The 22,482-nt window shown below is 36.9% G+C and overlaps 1 protein-coding gene across 8 annotated transcripts; it reads left to right on the top strand.

Annotated features, from left to right (window-relative positions):
- The first annotated feature begins 3,639 nt into the window (after positions 1–3,639).
- Positions 3,640–22,079, top strand: LOC132626621 (uncharacterized). Of its 8 annotated transcripts, none has more exons than XR_009577518.1 (5): positions 3,640–5,449; positions 11,206–11,420; positions 13,499–13,556; positions 19,619–19,676; positions 21,358–22,079. XR_009577518.1 is itself a non-coding variant. In XM_060341546.1 (5 exons), exons 3-5 carry the CDS (start codon positions 11,401–11,403, stop codon positions 21,805–21,807), a joined length of 528 nt encoding a protein of 175 aa, XP_060197529.1. In that variant the 5' UTR covers positions 3,642–3,803; positions 4,347–5,449; positions 11,206–11,400; the 3' UTR covers positions 21,808–22,079. The 8 variants fall into 8 exon arrangements, 5 of the variants coding, with proteins under 5 accessions (XP_060197529.1, XP_060197530.1, XP_060197532.1 ...); XM_060341546.1 differs by lacking the exon at positions 19,619–19,676 and having other exon boundaries at positions 3,642–3,803; positions 4,347–5,449; XM_060341547.1 differs by lacking the exon at positions 19,619–19,676 and having other exon boundaries at positions 3,642–3,803; positions 5,135–5,449.
- Positions 22,080–22,482: the final 403 nt, after the last annotated feature.

Genomic DNA, 22,482 nt, shown 5'->3' on the forward strand with positions numbered 1-22,482 from the left:
CACAAAAAAAAATGAAGAAACATGAATATTTTATTGATATACAATGCGGGTATAATTCTGTTTATTCCCTTGATTCTTCTCTCCTATATTTTCTCCATGATTCGAGGGCGATTAGTAGCATATTTATCGAATGTAGAATATCCTCCTTGCAATGTATTTGATCTCCAAAAACGTCGGGTAGTTTGATGAAGGTAGTATTTGATGTCTTGACCTCTGTGTAATATCTCAGGAATTTATGAGATTTTTGATATGCCTTTTCAAGGGACTACATGTCCCTTTATATAGGGGTAAGCTAGGGTTTAGGGTAGAGTAGCCTCCTGTAACTCAGACAAAACTTAGAGTTTTAAGATGGATTGGACTCGTCTTGTAGAATCTAATCTAGAATCCAGTAAAATTTATGTGTCTACAAGATCCATTGCTGAACTTCCATTGTTGAACTCAATTTTGATGTGTCACGACCCAACCGGAGGGCCATGACAGGCACTCAGTGCTAACCCACCCGGGTACCTCTTATCGTACTCTCATATTCACATCTAGGTGGGCCACATGGCTTTCTCATAATTTATATGCATCAATAGTGCTAATCTCGTTGGGCAATAACACATCTATATCATCATCAATAACAATGCCCATATCTATATACACAAGCCGACAAGGCTATCAAAATGATATACAAAATATGAGCCGACAAGGCTAAGGACATCTAATCATATACAACTGTCTATGAGCCTCTAAGAAGAGTAGAGTATGTCACATCATATAGGTGGAGCAGGACCCCGCCATGCCCATAGGTATGTACACAAAAGAATAATACCAAAAGTTGTAGCTCCGGATGAAATGAGGCTCCTCTATGCAGTCCCTGAATAAGATATCTATGAATCAAGCCCGTCTCCATGTCCACCTGCGGGCATGACGTAACATCCACAAACAAAAGGACGTCAGTACGAATAATGTACTGAGTATGTAAAGCATAATCAACATCATAACAAGAGCATAAGAGACAGCATAAAAAATAGCATAAGATGGGAGAATCAGGAGATAGTAGCCATCATCGTAATTACTTACTTGTCTTTCATAGGGACCTTCCATTTCTAGTGCGTGCTTGTGTACATACATATATACATATAAAAATATCCATATCTGTATCCGTATCCATATCCGTATCCATATTTATATACATATTCGCATTCATAGCATACCCGACCATGAAGGTTCAGTGGTTTCACATACCCGGCCATGGGCGAAGGTATGAAGGTACGGCAATGCAGCCCAGTCTGGTCTGAGGAGGAGTGGGACAAGGCTCGGTGTCGTACATACCTAGCCCTACCAAGGCTCAGTGTTATCCGTACCCAACTGCAGTGGTGTGCGCGCAATAGATATCATACTCGGCCATATAAGCTCGGTGTTACATAATAGTCATATATACTTAGACACGTATACATAAAAGTCCATAAGTATCATCAACATCATTGCCATCATCGTTTTCGTTACATCTATCCTTATAGGATCAACTATCATATAAAGGAAGTACTAGTATCGTGAAAGTATCGAGAATCATGAGCTTTGGTACTCTTATAGGTAGAGTCATTTATAAATCATTATGGAACTCATGAAAGGATATATATATACATATATAGCAAGGGAACCATGCCTTAATGAAAGAAGGGTTAGCCTTACATACCTCTTCGACTTCTTAACTATTTAGCGTTCACCATTGAAACTTGAATAATCTACATTTAGAAGGATTCATACCATGGTTAAGCCTTAATGATACTCTTCAATTCAAACTAGGATAATTCACGTTCTAATGAAAATTGGGCAGCATTTCCCCTATTTCGTCAACTTCCACTATATCACAAAACAACTCCCAACAACCACAATAATATCCACAATATCATAATCAAGTATTCACATTCGACTTAGCCTTCAAAATTCATCCTTATGTTTAACTTATGCTAGCAACTTCATACCTATTTTAGCACATTTTCATAATAATGCTTCCTCATCGCCATTATTACCTTCGATAGCAATATTATATCCATATCATACTAAGAATCATAACTTAAGTTAGCTTACTACTCAAAAACATCATAAAAACTACATTTAGAACTCATCTTCTACTTTCTCCTTCTACCCAAGTTGTTCAACAACTAAACATTCTTGATAACATGTAATAAGTATGAAAACTAACTTTTTTATCTCATAAGAATGAGCTTTGGAGCAAGCTATCAACTTATATGAAAACCCTAGCTTCAGTATCCAAAGAATCTCGGAGTCTAATAACCCTAGCAAGGCTTCTAACACATGGGTATCTTGATTCTTGCCTCTTGATATTTAATCTCCCTTGGATTTTGGCTTGGATTAGTTTGTGGAGTTGAAGAGAGGGTTTTTGGAGAGCCTTTGGATCTAATTTGGTGAAATGAAATGTCCAAATGAAGTGGAGTAAATTATATAAAGCGAAACTTAAAATCCTGTTGGGCAATTCTGCGCTCATTTTGACGGGCCGTCAAAATTCCTACGGACCGTCAAAATGGTCCGTAGAACTGCGCAGCCAAATATGGATCACTGTGACCATTTTACGCTGGGCTGGTGCAGTTTGACGGGCCGCAGAATTTTCTGCGGGGCGTCAAAATTCCCGCGGGCCGTCAAATGGTCCGCAAAAATTTTCTGCTCCGACAGTCTGTCGTAAAACACCTATAACGTTTTACTCAGACGTCACATTGACGAACGGTTTATTGTGTTGGAAACTAGACTCGATGAACTTCAATTTTGACAAAATAAACACACCAAAACTCTTCATATTCTAGGAGATATGCCTTTTCCAATATGGACCAAAATCCTGTCTGAAAATTTTGCATAGTTTTACCAAAGTTCCCACAAACTCCATTCCTTTATTTGTGTGTTCTTAAATCCTTCCATAGCTCATTTCATGGGCTTAAACCTCCATAACCATAATATGGGGACATGTAATCTCATATATCCTAAAGTAACTCCCGTTTTCACGATTAGGACAACTAACGCCTAACGAATCTCAACGGACGAAACTACGAGGTGTAACATGATGCCTCTCACTATTCTGTAATAATTATTTTATTTTCTCTTCTCTATGATATACTAATTCCACATTTTATGAACATTCTTCTAATTGCAAGTGAGTGGACACCTATCAAAAGAAAAGAAACATAACATACTAAGCATAAAAGCATTCATCACATTCTAAATGGAAAAAGTCACTGCTATATTATTAAATCAACATTAAATCTTACATTTGAAATCTCCATTAATAATTAAGGGGAGTTTCCAGGAAAAAGAAAATGCAAGAATAATTTAATTTTTCAGTTCTTCACAAATAGATGCTAGTAAAATTAGCAAATCCTACCATGAAAATGCTTACTTATTAAACGAAAAAACTCAAATATGCCATCGAACTATCGGAAATGTCTCATTTATATCACTCGTCAATAATTTGGCTCATTATCAAAATGACAACCATGTCATTTTTTATTAACGTTGATTTTACAATACCTGCTATGGGCCTCTAATTAGAGATCCACATGTTTAATTAAACCAACCTAATTTTAAATCCAAATTAATAAAAATCTGCAGATACACCCGACCCACCCACCCAAATTCCTTTTGACCTATAACCATAATCCTATTTCTCTCTCTCTCATTCATTATACGATTAAAAAAAAAACCCCTAATCTCACCCATCACCTCTCCTCTCCTTTTTCCAACGATTTCAAGAAGACAAAATAGACTTTCCAACTCGTTTTTGAAGGATTAAAGGAATAGCTCACAAGGTTAGTTCTCTATTCAAAGTTGAAAATGACTATTTAATGTTGTGGGTGGGGTTTAATGTGGTGCGTGAAAAATTTGTCTATGTGGGTTTCATAGCCATGTGGGTTTCACGTTTTTTGTCTGTGTAAAGGTGTAAAAGTATTGTTTAACGTGAAAAGTTTCATTCTTTTTATGATTTTGTTCGTCTCTTTTGTGGTCTTAATTCTAATTTTAGGGTATTTTATTCACATTTTTGTCTCTATAAATGGTGTAAAGGTAGTGTTTAATATGTAAAGTTTCTTTCTTTTTATGATTTTGTTCCTCTCTTTTATTATCCTGAAATGTATTGTCAATTTAGAGTATTTTATTTATTGTTTTTGTATTTCCTATGAATGTTGCTGATGTGGTCCCTCGTTTTTTCCTTTGTCCTTTTCTTTGCATGTGAACTTTATTGAAGAATGATAGATAAAAAAAAGTGTTATCAAACTATGGGGTTGAATGGGTCTTTTCTCCTTAATTATTATATAATAAGAATCTGATACATGTTTTGCATGGGTTTGACCCAGATCTGTTGTCTTATGAAGACTTATGTGAAGAGTTCAAAAAAGAGATGATTTTTTTTCAAGTTAAACAACTCTTAGTTGCCGGATAGGTACTACATAATTGATGGAGATGATGTTATAGGGATTTGCAGTACCTTAATTATTATGAGTTTAGTAAGATTAACTTGTTTGTTGTACATGTTACTGATTTAACAGTCCATACTAATTTTGATGTTGCTTTTCCATCTGATGTTGAGTATGATGAAAAAGAACTTGAGGTTTTTAGTAACCAAAGGAGGAGGGTAGTAAGTGATAGGTTGAAGAATTATAAGAAACTGGAAAAGGGTATGACATTTTCTGATATTGTGGAAGCTAAAATAATAATGAATTACTATGCAATGGTTAATGGGTATGGCTTGAAGATTGAAAAAACAGATACCACTAGGGCTAGGTATGTTTGTAAAGCTGGATGTCCTTTTAGATGTTCTATTTCATAGGATTAAAAAAGTTCAACTTTCAGTATCAAAACCTTGAAGCCAAAGCATGATTGTGATCCATGTTATAAAAATCCAAGGGCTGATTCTAAGACATTAGCATAATACTTTATGAGAAAAGTACAGACAATCCCACATACACTATTAAGGATATGAGAGGGGAGATGGAAAATGATTTCAATTTGAATATAAGCTTAAAAGGACTAAGTTTATTATCCTTGAGAAGTTAGATGGCAGTTTCAAGGATGATTTTAACAAGCTTGAAGATATGGGGTTGAATTAAACTAGTCTAATCCAGGGACTGATGTTGCAATCCAGATTTCAAAAGATGCTTTTGAGCAAGGTTAAAAGAGGTTCTTGAGGATGTACTTGTGTTTTAGTACTTTGAAGCTAGGTTGGAAAAGTGACCTGAGACCATTTATTGGTTTGGATAGTGCTTTCTTGAAGGGTAAAGTCAAAGGTCAGTTGTTGGTTGCGATGGGATAGGATTCTATGAACCAATTCTACCCAATTGATTGGACAGTGGTTGACTAGGAAACCACCAGAACATGGTCATGGTTTGTGGAACTTTTGAAGAGGCTTTTGGACTTAAAAGATGGGACTGGAGTGACCTTTATTTCTGACATGCAAAAGGTACAAAAATCTATTTTTTTTTCTCATTTTTCATTCTAATTTTTTCAAGTTATTCTCTCTTTTATCATTCTGATTTTCTTAAGTTTTGTTTGTTAATTTTGATTTTGTTTTATTTGATTCTACCATGGGTTTTTGGATTTTGTGAGAAATATTCTTCCTTTAGCTCATCAAAGATATTGTGCTAAACACATTGAAGCCAGTTAATTAAAAAAATGGAGGAGTCGGGAAATGAGAAAGTTGATGCAGTGGTGTGCTTGGAGCACATATGATGAAGAGTTTAAAGATCAACTCAATAAGCTAGGAAAATTGGATGAAGTTGTTGCTAAGGACTTTGTAACGATTTCACCCGAGGCATGGTGTAGAGCATACTTTTATACCAAGTGTAAGAACTCAATGTCACGGCCCATTTTTCGAGTCATGAGGTCACCCACACTATCCCCTGGTGGGCGAACCCTTCCCTTAATCGCATCATTAAAAAGGAAAACATATAGAAATGGATACAACAATTATATTAAAAGACGTACCTTATATGTATAATGGTGCGGAATATTTAAAAGTATTACAACCCCAAAATCTGGTCTTAATTTGTAATACAAATCTAAATACTAAAGCTACAAGTTAAGTACTAGAAATAGGATACTGTCTACAGGAAATAAAAAAGATAGAATAATATAAGAAGAGATTCAAGACTGCAGGTCCGGCTAGTAGCTCACCCCAAGTCTCTAATGAATAGCCTCGGAATCAATCATAAGGTCTCGAATAATAACCTGGATCAACTCTGCAATCCACAAGGAGTGCAATAAGAGTAGTATGAGTACAACACTAGTACTCGTAGGCATCATAGGCCGACAACGATTAGATAACGCATATAAAAGGAAGTAATCAACAAGTAGAGATAAAGCAATCAAGTATAGTCACGAAAGCATATTCAAGTATAAGTTCAGATTGAGTACATCAAATGCCAAGTAAGCAGTCATGAGTAAATGAAAGAATATAATGCAATGCAATGCAATGTGATGCTATGCAATACCCCCCAGGCCTCCTCTCCAAAACCGTACACACATGCTAGAGCTATGCCTCAAAGTCATTACCCATGGGAGACCCGCGAAGTCCATGTACCCACACAGATTGCCACTTGGGCCCACACAGATTATCATTGTTACCATTGCCACTTGGCCCCACACAGATTATCATTGTTACCATTGCCACTTGGGCCCACACAAACTATCATTGTTTTCGTTGTAACCATGCATGCATGGGATGGATGATATGTAATTGCACGGATCAATTTCAACAGCATCTCAAGTCATGGAACCAATAAATGAATATCATGAATGGCGAACTTAACCAACTCATCAATATGTAATCCTTCTCTTTTCATGAGATAAGTGTGATATCAAGGACAACGATTCAATCAGTAATCACAATATATCAACAAGTATGGCGGCAAGCCCACATAACAACATCCATGTCATGCCCCGAACCTGGTCCTAGACGTAACACGACACCCAGTGCCTGACTACATGTAACCGAGCGAACCAACTGGCTGGCTGAATCAACATGTGATATCTTAACATACTGAATGCAGAAACACATGCTGATATACTGAAAGTTTGAATGATACAAATCGAAGTGCAGAAACACAAATATAAGTCTGAAGCACAACTTTAGCCAACATAGCTTAACATAAAAAGCTTGCGAATCTGTCTAACTGTTACTCTAGTCTATGAAGCCTATAATGAAATACTGAAAACATTGACTGTCTGTAAATACTGAAAGACTAGTAATGATAATGCCATGAAAGAACTGGGCAAGTAGCTGGCACGTGAATCCCAGCTCTTTAAATCGTCAACCTATAAGTTTGTACCTGCATCGTGAAATACAGGCTGCTGGGCAATAAAAGGGGGCGTCAGTACATTTGAATTGCACTGGTATGTAAAAAAACTGAAAGAACAAATAAGTAATAAATGCTGAAACTGAAACTAAACATAAGTACTCCCTATTCTGAATGAGAAACCACCTGTTTATCTGAGTAAATAATCTGCGGCCTCATGCCCAATATATATGTGCATAAGCTGCAGCCTCAGGCCCAAGTATACGTATACATAACTGTAGCCTTAGGCCCAAATATGCATAAAACATAAACTACAGCCTTAGGCCTAAATACAGGTGTTCAACATTCAGGGGTTTGAAATCAGGAACTGAGAACCATACTGCAGTACATGATGCCTAAATACTAAATCATACTGAGTTACATGATACTGGAATGCTGAATAGAACTAGATTGAGACAAGTACTCAGAATAAATTGATTTGTCATAACTGAGGCTCATGAAATATTAAGGGGCTGAAAGTCATATTGTAATGCATAATACTAAAATACTGAATCGTACTGAATTACATAATACTAGAATACTGAATAGAACTAGGCTGAGACATGTATTCATAAACTAATTATGAGACCTGAAGCCTTGGTTGTTTCTAAGCATACTGAGTTTCTAGACTGAGACTCATGGGTATAAAACACGAGTCTATTTAGATTACGTTATGAGTTCACAAAGTTCAAAATGAAAGTCATGAACAAATTATGAACTAGAGAATAGAAGTTCTGCAACTATTCAGGAAACTAAGCTTAACTATATTTCTGAGGCAATATGTAATGTTGTAAAAGAACGTTGTGTAGGGAGAATCATTAATATTCCCAAATGTAGACATTTAGCCTCGTATACCTGTAATCGCTCCAATCTTACAAACTAAACTGCTTCTCTGATGAAGAACACCAAAACCCTAGCTTTGAATCACTTGGGAAGGATTTACCTTTGAAATCCTATGTTTTGAGTGAAGAATCATGTTACTAATCATGAATTAATGTTAGAATTACTTAGGAATTATTAGATCAATCTTACCTTGATGTGGGAGGATGAGAAAAGGAGAGAAACGGCTGCTTAGGGTTTTAGAACGAAGTTGGAACGTAAAAAATGACATAAAATTGTCCAAGGGTCGCTTTTATAGGCCTAGGGCGAAGTACCCCTTGGCTCGCAGAGCGAGATCCAAAGAGATCTCACCCCTCACTACACGATCCCTAGGATGAGCTCACACCGCACTTTGGCCCTCGTTTAGCGAGCTCCCAACTCGTTTTGGCGCCTGCTGAACATGCTTCAGTAAAATAGGCATAACTTCTTGTACAGAGCTTCATTTGGGCTCCATAATATATAGTCGGAAAGGTATTTCAAAGATTTACAACTTGAATGCTTTAAGTTTTCTCAACTTCTCAACATATTTTCATGAAACTGGTTGGAAGGCCGGCCTGCTGTAAACTTAGCCTATTCTATCGAATCTTAAGCACCTCACTATTCGTCTTGATTCCAAACCAACTATTTCTACCCAAACTCATACCGATGGGACTTCACATGTCTAAAATGCCACATTAATACTCATTTAACACATCCACACCTATTCTGAATTTACTGGGTGTTACATTGACGCGTGGCCAACACGCATGGCCTGCTGCTCTGAGCGTTTTTGTGACATTCATAACTTCTTGCTCCGATCTACGTTTGGCTGATCTTTATATGGATGGAAAGGTATTTCCATGTAATACAACTTTCATTAAGGGCTCCTTTCCAAATTCCCAACTAATTAAAGGGTTATGGTTGCCCGAAGTAGGCCCCTCAGCCACTTTCGCAAAAATGTGAAACCCTCTAAATTTCATTTTACTTTCTTAATATGAGTCGTACCTTATTATGAGGACCCGAGGTGTCACAATCCATACCAGACTAGTGGATTTATCACCACAACCATGCCCTAAGGCCTAACATGCTTTCCCTGTGACCATCTACCACTACATACGATTCTCTAATGGGAGTCTAACAAAGGTAAGTCATAACCTACCTCGAAGCCGAGTAGGAGCCACAACCCTGAAGCTGAGGCTTCCTCTTCTGAAATGTCTCTGAATGGTCAAAATCCTGATCCGGACGAAGATTGAGTCTTTCGAAATCTCTACCACGTCCAAATTCGCCAAACGAGTTCAATATAGTCAAAATAGTATTCTACAAGGTCAAACGAGTCTAACAATACCCATATTGTTATACTTCTATTCGGAACCCCAAAATGAACCCAAAATAGTCAAACCCCACCCCAAGGGCAAAACTGGAATTTTGTTGTCAAAATTAGGTTCAATATAGTCAAAACAGTAGTCTACGAGTTTAAATGAGTCCAATGAGTCCCATATTACCATGCTTTGATTCGGAACCCGAAAATGAACCCAAAAAGGTAACCCCGAGGCCGCAAGGGCAAAATTGGAAATTTATTTCATATATAGTTTACCCATAGCTTAATTAGTCTAGATCCAGAAAACCCATTCAAAAAGCCATCATCTTGATCCTCAAATCCATGATTTACAATTTATCAACTTTTGAGTTCAAAATCCCAATTTTCCCCAACCAAACACGGATAAAATCGATAGTCAACGAAAATAATCTTGAGGAAACATCAAATTACAGGTTAGATAATTAACCCCTTGTTCAGACGAGAATAACGCCGCAAAAATCAACTCAAACGGAGCTTTAGAACTCAAGATATGCTCAAAATACTAAATCGACGAAGTCTGATTTTTAAATACTCAGCGATTTCAGCATCCGCGGCCAAAACTCTGCACCTGTGGCCTGCCACATGGAATTTCCGCACCTGCGGGATCGTAGGTGCGATGCACCAGTACCAGCAACTTGTTCCAACACTAAAATGGGCATAACTCCTTCATACGATGTCTGAATTCGACGATTCTTTTTGCTATGGCTTTGTAATTACGATACGGATCTAATGGTTCAATAAAAACACAAAAATAAGGTTGTTTTTATCAATATGGTACCCTTTATGGCCCAAGAAACGACACCAAAACTTCAAACACGAGCGTGGCACAAGCCAAATGCATCTGAAACTCATCAGAATCTCACTAAAACTTGCAGACAAGTCCAAAATCATCATATGAACTTGTTGGAGCTTTCAAAACATCAACGCCCAAACCCTTCAGGAACTGAACTAATGACTCCACTAAGTCATAAATCTCATTCTGAACCTAATGGAATCGACGAAACTTCAAATTAGACTCATTTACCCCCGATGTTGACTTTGGTCAAATTTCTTCATTAATTAACTTATGGATTTCCAAAATATCCTTTTCCTTATCTACAACTCATCCAAAAGCCTCGGAGATTGCGCCACCATTCCCCGCAAGTCATAAACAACAAAATAAAACTACGGGGAGGGTATTTTGGGGAAAACAGGTCAAAAAGCTCAAAACGACCAAACGGGTTGTTACACTCAATGGTTGACAATAACTTTACAGAATCCTTTAATTCTTGGATTCTACAAGCAAGGGGCATGCCAATTATCAAAATGTTGGAGGAAATAAGGGTCAAAGTAATGGTCTTGCTAGAAGATAATAAAGACAAAGCTAGAAGTTGGAGAACTAATTACAGTCCACAATGCATGAAGTTGTACAATGATTATAGGGAAATAGCACATGGTTGCATTGTTAACTTTAATGGTGATTATGGCTATGAGGTATCATAGGGTGATCATAGATATACCGTGAACCTGGAGCAAAATAGATGCACCTGCAGGATATGGGACTTGTCTGGGATACCTTGCCCTTATGCCATTAAGGCATTTTTGCATAAGAATGTTGATACAGTGACACAAGTTCACTGATTTTACAGTAAAGAAGTCTATCTGCTAACATATAAGCATAAAATACAGCTAGTTAGAGGAGTACAATTCTGGAGAGTTGAACCTGCGCATGCAATGGAGTCACCTGAAATAGTCAAAGCAGTTGGAAGACCCAAAATGAAGAGAAATAGAACACAGATGAAGCAAAAAAGAGGAAGGATGAATGAAGTGCATTAAGGAAGAGATCTATTATGACATGAAGTAAATGTGGAGAAAAAAATCACAATGCAAGGGGTTGTCACAAGGTAAATATATAAATAAAGTTCTTTAATATGCAATCTATTTTTTAGTTTTTAAGTTGCTGGATAGTGGTTCTAACATTTACAGATTTATAAGCTGCTTCAGTTCAGATTTATGAGTTTACAGAATCTATTTACAATTATTAAGTTGCTTTAGTTTAGATTTATGAATTTACAAAAATTACATTACAATTGATATATGGTTAAAGATTGGATCTTTTTTACATGTCACTGGGGAATTTGTTGTTATATGATCTATATGTGAGAGTTATATTCAAGTTGGCTTGCAAATCTGCCAATTTTTCAGGAAAAGAAATTGAGCTTATTCTTGTGTTGAAGCTTCTGCTTTGTTGGTCTAAGAACTGTCTCTTTTCCATCCGCCTGGTTCTTGTTGTTGCTATTGTTAATAGTGTTATGATTAAAGTGTAACATCCTGTACCTTTAACGCAAGCTTTGACCATGATTTTAGACTTAGAAAACTAGATAAAGAATGTGGGAATAGGAATTTTTTCTTCAGTTGTCAGATGGGGTTTTTAGACTTAGAAAACTAGATAAAGAATGAGGGAATTAGAATTTTTTCTTCAGTTGTCAGACGGGGGTTTACGCCCCAGAACACTGACCGTATTTCAGTATACGGCCCGTATTACAAAATCGTAAGTTGGCATCAAGATTACTGAGCATTCTGGAATTTGGCTTGAGGGATATACATTGTTAAATACGGACCGTATTTTGAAATACATTGTTACGTACAATCTATATTTTGAAATACGGCCCGTATTTAACAATGCGATTGGAATTTGGGAAAACTTCCTTGATGAAAGTTGTAGAGCTTTGAAATACCTTTCCAACGGTATATTATAGGGGTCAAACAGACATCTTTGCAAAGAGTTACGGCCATTTTACTGAAGAGTCGCAGAGCAGTCCAAACGAAATACGGACTAAAGTCTTTCAAAATATGGCCAGTATTTTGTCGGGCGTAAAATTTAATGTTCTAGAACAGTATATATTCGTCCATATCAGTCCAAATCATTATTTTTCATTCCTTCAAGTCCTAGAACGACCCCCTACCCCCTCCCATCATCAAGAACACCAAGGTTAGCCTATTCTAATCATTCCAAGTCAATTCTAATATATATCCTTGTAATCAAAACAAGAAATCATCATTCCTAACCTAGGGTTTTCAAGGAAACCCATCTCAAGGTTCGAGATTCAAGATTTTGGAAATCTTCTTCAAAGTTCAAGTCTTTAATTCAAGTTTTAGAGCGATTAAGGTATGTAGAGTTTCTATCCACGTGTGGGAGCGTCTTTGTTCTTCCCCACGCCACGTTCTTCCATGATTATACGCAAGTTCTCCAAAAACTAGGGTTTTACCCATATTGATGATAACCCTGTGTCCATGCCCCATGTTATATTATGTATTAAATTGTTATAAATTCTTCATTGTGTTCTTGATACGTCATTATGATTATTGAGAATCTGTCCGTAATCCATGAAAACCGTACCTTACATTCCATTGTTCTTACATGCGAGTTTATGAACTATTATGATATTTTCAAGAAAAGCTATGTATGTTTTATAAGTTCATGCAAGAATAATACGAATGATGTCCATGTATATGGTAGTTATGATTCATGAAAAGCCATGGGCAGCAAGTGCCACTTATTTTCCATGTTCATGTTTTTGGGAGTTGCATTAATTACTGAGAAGGCTTCAAACAACCTGAAACTACGTAGCCACCGTAGGATGAGGATTGCTCCACCCATGCTTAGGACGATCTCTCATAATGACTGGAGCTTTTCATAATATTATTAAATCTCATGTCCCTGGCAAGGTATTAGTGTTCTGTTGGTAGGACGCAAGTACCAGACCATCTTGTCAGTTATATTTACTGCTCTCCCTACTCATGATACTTTACACATGTTATATATGTATATGTACTCATGTTCATGATCATGTTTCAGTTCAGCTCTCATCATGTTATTTCATGTGCCATATTTATTTCATTCAGTTGCTTTACATACCAGTACATTCATTGTACTGACGTCCCCTTTCTATTGCCCGGGGGCCTGCATTTCACGATGCAGGTACAGATACACAGGACGACGGATCTACTCCATAGGACCACCCTCGCATCAGCTTTTGGTGAGCCCCACCTTCTTCGGGGTTTAGTCATTATTTACTTTCTGTTAGTTATGCATTTAAGGTATGCTGGGGGCCTTATCCTAGCAGTTACGTTTAGTAGTTCAGACTTATGTTAGAGGTTTCATAGACTAGACAGTTATGTTATGTCAGATGTTTAGAGTCGTATAGCCATCTTTGGCTCATTCTCTATGACAATCCATATTCATGTTTTCTTAAAACAAGTATTTTATTTGATATTTATGATATCCCATGTTTAGGCTAATTATGTTTATGTTATATTCCACTCATGTATGCCTCATAATGATTCAGCAAGCCATGTGGTTCGCTCGGTTACATGTTGTAAGGCACCGAGTGCCGTGTTACGTCCAGGCCATGGTTCGGGGCGTGACAAAGCTTGGTATCAGAGCTCGAGGTTCAAGTGTCTTAGGGAGTCTATGAAACCGTATCCAGTGGGTTCACTTTTATATGTGTGTGGCGCCCACACATATAAACAGTTGACTACCAAGACATTTAAGATTATCTCACTTCTTTCAACTTTAGATCGTGCAATAAAGCTATGTTCTCAGAAATCACTCGGACTGGTGTTTTGTTTCCCGTTCTACCGAGTACGCCTCATTTAAATGGATGAGAAAGATGTAAATCTAATCATTATCGATGTGTTTCCTTCAGATGGAGTCATCATGAATTATTCTAACTCGTGCCATGAAGCTTAGAGCAGTAAGTAACATTCTTTTTCCATCGAATTCTGAATGTATCTAATGCGTAAGCGGCGAGAAGGAAATTCGAGACCCAAGACTCGCCAAATAGTGCATGGCGTGTTTATCAGGTGATAGTACCATTTGAAAGACAAGTTTCGGTATGGTAGTACACATAGGTTACATACCCTATAGAATAAGTTTATTTGGACTCGACCATGGAGCTATAGTATAAGGATGATGGTTCAGATTTAAGACCCCACAAGGTAGCATGTTATGAAGTTAACCGCAACAGGCATAAATTGTCCACAGTAGTTTTAAGCAGGAAATAGGAAAAGAGCAAACCACCTATAATACTAGAAAGTCTCGACTTTTTCAAAGATATATATTTTTGCCATATGATCTATGCACATGACTAAGAAGGGACTGAGTGCGATAAGAAAATCACGAGCAGATGATATTGAATTTTTAGGGATAGTTTTAAATTATTTAAGCTTATTCAGATTGGACCAGAGAGTATGACGTTAGTAAATTAGTACAGGAAGCAAATATTACCATGAGATAAAAGATATGACAATTCCCTCTTAGGTTATGTGATTAAGTATCTATCCCCGATAAGTATAGTATGATATAATTTTGAAAGGGTATAGGGAGTTTAGGGTTAGTTGTTCCAATTTCTCGTTTGAGACAGATGAAATTTCCCTAAGTGTGATCCATGTCTATAGTTCAGAAAGATAGTATACAACCCTAGAATAAAGTCAGATGAGGAGGAAAAGTTAGAAATAACTTTATGTTTCACTTTAGTATTCAGAGAAGAATTAGAGAATATGATGCTAACAAGTGGTTAACAGAAGCATAGTAAGTAAGTTCAAGTAGATACAGTGAATTAGAAATTTTCAGTAGAGTTAGTAGAAATTCGATTTGAGTTGCTTAGTCAAGTTAACACTAGTGAGTGGGTAACCGTCTGAATACACCGAAGGCATGTTAGAACCCAAAGAGTTTAAGTTAAATTCGAGGTATAGAAATTGGTGAAAGAAGAAAATCATCTAAGCAGTAAGAGAGCAAGATACAGAAGAAGAGCCTTTAAGAGTTATCAGAAAAAAGTTTTCCCCAAGACTGACAAAGCTAGTATGCTAGTTATGTACATTAGAAACCCGTTCATTTAAGTAATCTAGTTTTCCCAGTAAGTAAGACTTGCTTGAAGTAAGCCGAAGAAATGAGTCGTCAGTATTTTAGAGGAAATTGGTGGAACCACTAGATGACCACTTATCGCAAACTTAAGAGATCCACAGGCTTTAAACGTCAGCTTTAGAATTAAGGGGGAGATCGTGCGATAAGGTGCCAATATAGAATATGTGTTTCGTAAGTTGATAGGTGTTAAAGGAGATTATGCCAGAGGATCACAGCTGCATGTAGCCAAGATAAGGTGCGTAGAATGTGATTTTTGTCATGCTGTTGAGATCAAGTACTAGGTAATTATGTTATGAGATAAAGTTCTAGATCGAATAGCCAATTTTAAGGGTGTAACGGTTCCCATTCAGAAGTAATTCATACACTATGTGGTACTAATGCCCAGATGTACTCTACTCGTGCCTTTCGTTCCTATATCATGCCTATGTTAGAGCTTTACACTCCATGTTTAAGATAAAAGAATGAAGACTACATATAATAGTAAGCTATGCAAGGGAATGTCCTTTCATGTCTAGCACATCAGGTTGTGCTCATGTCTAAAGTTAAAAACCGCATTCATGTCCCGTGTATTTATCGTACTCTTTTACCCATGTCCACGTTCTAGCTTCTAAGTGATTTCCTATTATGATGTTGATGTTGATAAGGATCGAAGGGAAGGTAACATAATAGTTTAAAGACTAAGAATCCTATGGAACGTACACCTATTCCTTGGACAAGAGGAGAATGCCTTGGGTAAATGACTTATTTCGGCATTAAGGGTATACTAACTACATTTTCACGTACTCATGTCCACGATAGATTTATTCGAGCATCCACTTATAGAAATAGCATAAAAATGATGTTGGTAGGCAATAATGAAAGTAAGTCAAGATGGATGTCCTATCCACGATTCTATGTAACTCATGCTTATGTTCCTCTAGCTAATGTTTTACGATCATGATGAAATGATTCCTTTTTCTTTCTCTAAGTATCTATTCCTTGTTATATTCAAGGTGACTTTTTACCCATGTCTTAGATGCTCGAGGAATGAATTATTCATACCTATAATCCATTCTTTCATGAGCCTTATTTATAACAAGGGTGTTTACTCACGGTGATAAGAGTATGCTATGTTGAACCATGTCCTATTTTTTCGGTATATCTAAATTCTAAAGGTAATGTTTTATCCATGCCTTATGTCTCTGACTCAAGAGTGAAGCCTACAACTTGTGCTCCATGCAATTCACACTTATGCCTTAGTCTTACTTCAATACTCATGAACTCAAGTCCATACGGCATGGTATGCAGGTACTCATGTAAACGCCATGTTTTTCATGTACCCATGTCCCATGTCATGCTATTCACGTATTCACATTTCATGCCATATGAATCACGTTCCCATGTACACATGTTCTACATTACGTCATCTATGTCCAATGCACCATGTCATGTCTGTCCTCTAAAGCAAAGTATCTCATGTGATTAGTACCTATAATTCCTTTTCTCTCAATCCTTTATGATCCGCTTATGATAATAAGCAAGGTATGCCAAGGTATTCCTATCTATGTTTCAGAGCAAACAAAAGTTCCTTTCCTGCACCCTATGGTGCTTATCTCAGGAGTGTTTTAATCAGATTCGACGTATTCATGTCATGCCAATGCTAGAGCTTTATGAATACCTATGTTAGGATCATATTCTTGTTATATGACTCAAGTCTATCGCATTCACACCGAGTTGCGCTTACATTCAAAGCCTAAGTCATACTCCTATCTCATATTACCATTGTGACATACGAACGTCTATGATCAAGTCTCTAAGTGTCCAATCCTACCTGTCTTGGTATTCAACCCTCATGTTGTGACAATCATGTTTTCGACATTTAGATCCCATATTATGATATCCATGTTTACACGTATTTGTATCTCATGACAGTTTCGCACTCATGTATTCATGTCAGCCAGTCTTCATGTATTTATGTCCCACGTCATGCGCCTCATGCCCAGGAAATCATGTCATGTTCGTGCCTATTTGCAGTACTCATGTCATTCGTGCCTACGGATTCCCTTCCAAATCCCATGTATAGTAATCATGTAATCATTCAGCCCATATCCGTGTGTTCAGGCCAGCTCAGTGTTCATGTTAGCTACATTCAAGATTCAGTAATCACGTTATATCACATCATGCATATTAAGATACCCTATGAGTTGTGTGTTGGTACTTTAGTTAGCTGGCAGGCGTTTGAGAAAAGTCGTGAGGGTCTGAATTATGAAGGAATTCCTGCCATAAATTTTGTAGATTCCAGAGTTAGTAGCGATTCTTAACTACTAGTCATAAATTGAGGACAAATATTTCACGATTCTCATTCATGTATGTACCATTCAGTTTCATGTTCCCGTGTAGATGTTTCTATGTAAGCACATATTCAGTTCTCACGATCCACGACCCTGTTCCCACGTAACCATGTCAAGCTCTTATGTTTTATGTCATGCTTCTTTCACGTCATGTATTCAAGCCATGACTAGTCCCAATCTTAACCACGACCCATCATTCGAGGACGAATGATCCCAAGGGGGAGATATTGTAACACCCCGTACCTTTAACTTAAGCGTTGACCATGATTCTAAACTTATAAAACCAGATAAAGAATGTGGGAATTGAAATTTTCTCTTCAGTTGTCAGATAGGGTTTTACGCCCCGGAACACAGATTATATTTCAGTATACGGCCCGTATTTCAAATCGTAAGTTGGCATCAAGATTACTGAGCATTCTGGAATTTGGCTTGAGGGATATACATTGTTAAATACGGACCGTATTTTGAGGAATTGGGCTTGAGGGATATACATTGTTACGTACAGTCTATATTTTGAAATACGGCCCGTATTTAACAATGTGATTGGAATTTGGGAAAACTTCCTTGATGAAAGTTGTAGAGCTTTGAAATACCTTTCCAACGGTATATTATGGGGGTCAAACGGACATATATGCAAAGAGTTATTGCCATTTTACTGAAGAGTCGCAGAGCAGTCCAAATGAAATACGGACTGAAATACGGCCCGTCTTTCAAAATATGGCCAGTATTTTGTCGGGCGTAAAATTTAATGTTCTAGAACAGTATATATTCGTCCATATCAGTCCAAATCATTATTTTTCATTCCTTCAAGTCCTAGAACGACCCCCTACCCCCTCCCATCATCAAGAACACCAAGGTTAGCCTATTCTAATCATTCCAAGTCAATTCTAATATATATCCTTGTAATCAAAACAAGAAATCATCATTCCTAACCTAGGGTTTTCAAGGAAACCCATCTCAAGGTTCGAGATTCAAGATTTTGGAAATCTTCTTCAAAGTTCAAGTCTTTAATTCAAGTTTTAGAGCGATTAAGGTATGTAGAGTTTCTATCCACGTGTGGGAGCGTCTTTGTTCTTCCCCACGCCACGTTCTTCCATGATTATACGCAAGTTCTCCAAAAACTAGGGTTTTACCCATATTGATGATAACCCTGTGTCCATGCCCCATGTTATATTATGTATTAAATTGTTATAAATTCTTCATTGTGTTCTTGATACGTCATTATGATTATTGAGAATCTGTCCGTAATCCATGAAAACCGTACCTTACATTCCATTGGTTCTTACATGCGAGTTTATGAACTATTATGATATTTTCAAGAAAAGCTATGTATGTTTTATAAGTTCATGCAAGAATAATACGAATGATGTCCATGTATATGGTAGTTATGATTCATGAAAAGCCATGGGCAGCAAGTGCCACTTATTTTCCATGTTCATGTTTTTGGGAGTTGCATTAATTACCAAGAAGACTTCAAACAGCCTGAAACTACGTAGCCACCGTAGGATGAGGATCGCTCCACCCATGCTTAGGACGATCTCTCATAATAACTGGATCCTTTCATAATATTATTAAATCTCATGTCCCTAGCAAGGTATGAGTGTTCTGCTGGTAGGACGCAAGTACCAGACCATCTTGTCAGATATATTAACTGCTCTCCCTACTCACGATACTTTACACATGTTATATATGTATATGTACTCATGTTCATGATCATGTTTCAGTTCAGCTCTCATCATGTTATTTCATGTGCCATGTTTATTTCATTCTGTTGCTTTACATACCAGTACATTCAATGTACTGACGTCCCTTTCTATTGCCTGGGGGCCTGCAATTCACGATGCAGTTACAGATACACAGGATAACGGATCTACTCCATAGGACCACCCACGCATCAACTTTTGGTGAGCCCCATCTTCTTTGGGGTTTAGTCATTATTTACTTTATGTTGGTTATGCATTTAAGGTATGATGGGGCCCTTGTCCCAACAGTTCTGTTTAGCAGTTCAGACTCATGTTAGAGGTTTTATAGACTAGACAGTTATGTTATGTCAGATATTTAGAGTCGTATAGCCATCTTTGGCTCATTCTCTATGACAATCCATTTTCATGTTTTCTTAAAAAAGTATTTTATTTGATATTTATGATATCCCATGTTTAGGCTCATCATGTTTATGTCATATTCCGCTCATGTATGCCTCATGATGATTTAGCAAGTCATATGGTTCACTCGGTCACATGCAGTACGACACCGAATGTCGTGTTACGTCTAGGCCATGGTTCGGGGCGTGACATAAAGTTTGGATCTTTTTACATTTCTTTGTGGAATTTAGTGTTATATGATCTATTGTAAGAGTTCCACCAGTTAAATGGCACAAATAGAATGAGTAGACTATGAGTTAGATCTTTGAATTATTTGGTGAAGTATGAAGTGTCAATGTGCTTATTACGTAGATATAAGTACAATGATAAAAATGAATAGACAGTGGTTTCAGTTTTTTCTTTTGGACAGATTTTGCCAAAGTATTTTGGTTCCATTTGTTGCTTAGCATTTAAGTTACCGGACATTTCACAGGTTTGAAAATTTTTAAGCTTCTGCTTCTGCAGTTTTTACAGTTTACAGTTTGAATTTTTTTACGGTTAACATTTACACTTGTTGCTTCTATTTGATGGTAAACATCTCCAACATGTACATAGTATATTGCAGAATATGGTGAAGTTTGAAGTGTCAATGTGCTTGTTACTTGGATATATTACAATGATAAACATGTGTAGTCAAGTAATATATTACCATAAGTGGTATATTATTGACTGCATTTTCACCTAATTACAAACATTAGTTATCAAAATGTATCAAGTAATTCCAAGCCTGAAGTTGATATACAACTATTGTATCAACAATTTAAAGAAAGAAACTACCTAGGAAAAACCTCTGTGTCGCTTAAAATGCACTTTTTTGTCATTTTCTTGTTTCTAATGGTAGTTTGAGCATCTTTAGACTGATATGAAGTATTCAAGTGGTATAAGGATATGACAGTTCCATTATATGATGGAGAATTGGCAGAAACTATAAGTAGAAGGATGCAATATTATGTTAATAAATCAATATTATTTTAGTTTAGTTAGCAGGTTATATAAGTAAGAAGGTTAAAAAAGGAATGAATCAAGCAGAAAGTAAACTGAGGTGTTGATGGGGGCACATTAACAACATTGCATCCTTGGTGAAAGGAAGGTATTTGGTAGACATAGGATATCACATAGCTAACTTTTGTCTAAGGAGCTTTCCCTTTTTAATAACAAACTTCTGGCTTGGCATTGTGGGGATGGGGAGTCTGGTACTTTCTTCCTTTAAATTGTTGATACCATAGTTGATATTATACCAAAGTGTATCAATTAATGCCAAAAATTTTAGCTGCTGGAAAAGATGTCTTTATTTTCTTTGACATAATGTGACAGGAAGTTGTTTTATGTGAAAGTGGTCCATATGTATGGCAAAAATAGTTTGAAAGTTCTGATATTAGTTGTTGGACATTTCAAGTTGTCTAATGTTAAAATGGTCTCATTTTAAATTTTGTTTGGTTAACAGAGAGAAAAGGCTGGACAGATTCCAAAGAAGGGGAAGGGGAAGGGCAAGGAAAAAGTTAGCCAGACCTTAAATGGACCTCAACAATCTGGCAACACCTTAAGAAGCAACTGTTATGAACCTGAATTTTGTACAAACAAATCTCAACAGTCAGGCTTTGAAACTCAAATTGGTACTCAACAATCAATAGCTTATGGACCAGATATTGGTGATGACGAAGACCTAACATTGAGGCCAAAAGTCATATCTAAAGCTGATACATTGTTGTCCATGAGAAAGACAAGAATGAGGCCACCAACTAGTGGTAGAAGAATTCAATTCATTGGAGATGCAAGTGGAGTGTCAGCTCCAACGAACTTGCCTTATTCACCAACAAAGATGACTTGGAGGGAAAATGAAACTGTTACATCCATCCAGTTACAAGATGAAGTCAAAAACAATGTATCAAGATGAAGGCAAGAAAGAGGCAAGGAGAATCAGCCCCTGATGATTGTGACATTTGAATATTGTTTATTTTGTGATGCCTAGACATTTCAAACATCCTAGAATTTAGAGGTTAAAGTTGTTAACAGTTGATTTATGTTATTAAAATTAGTTCAACCTTTAAAGTTAGCATTCATATGTTAAGTATGTTCTTAGTAAAGTTAAGTATTTTGTGAATGATAGCGAATTATGTTAAGTATGTTGTTAATGAAGCCTTGTGTTATGGAATTGATGCTTCAATCTTTTTGTTTGTTTGGTGAAGTCTGTTGTTTGTGTTTCAGAACCTTAGCTATTTTCTGATAAAGCAGAGCTTATCATGCTACTGTGAGAAACTGAAATGTGGGTGTTATCGGATTGAGCGCGAGTGATTTCTCCTATTTCATCAGGTGAGGCAAAATCGCGGAGCAGGTCCTCGGGTAACTCGTAACTCTGTGTACCAAGGCTTTACCGTACATTTATAGTCTATAATTGTCATATTGGCGAAAGGGACGAAGACATAAAAGAACTGGAGTTTAAAAAGCGTGTTCTTGATTTCCTTTAACTTATATAGGGAAACATAACGGTTGGTTAAGGTGTTGTTTCACACCTAGACACTAAAAATGTAGAGCTGTGCTTTAAACAAGAAATGCACGGCTGTATAAAACT

The sequence above is a fragment of the Lycium barbarum genome, chromosome 2 (assembly GCF_019175385.1).
Source record: "Lycium barbarum isolate Lr01 chromosome 2, ASM1917538v2, whole genome shotgun sequence".
Taxonomy (NCBI): Eukaryota; Viridiplantae; Streptophyta; class Magnoliopsida; order Solanales; family Solanaceae; genus Lycium; species Lycium barbarum.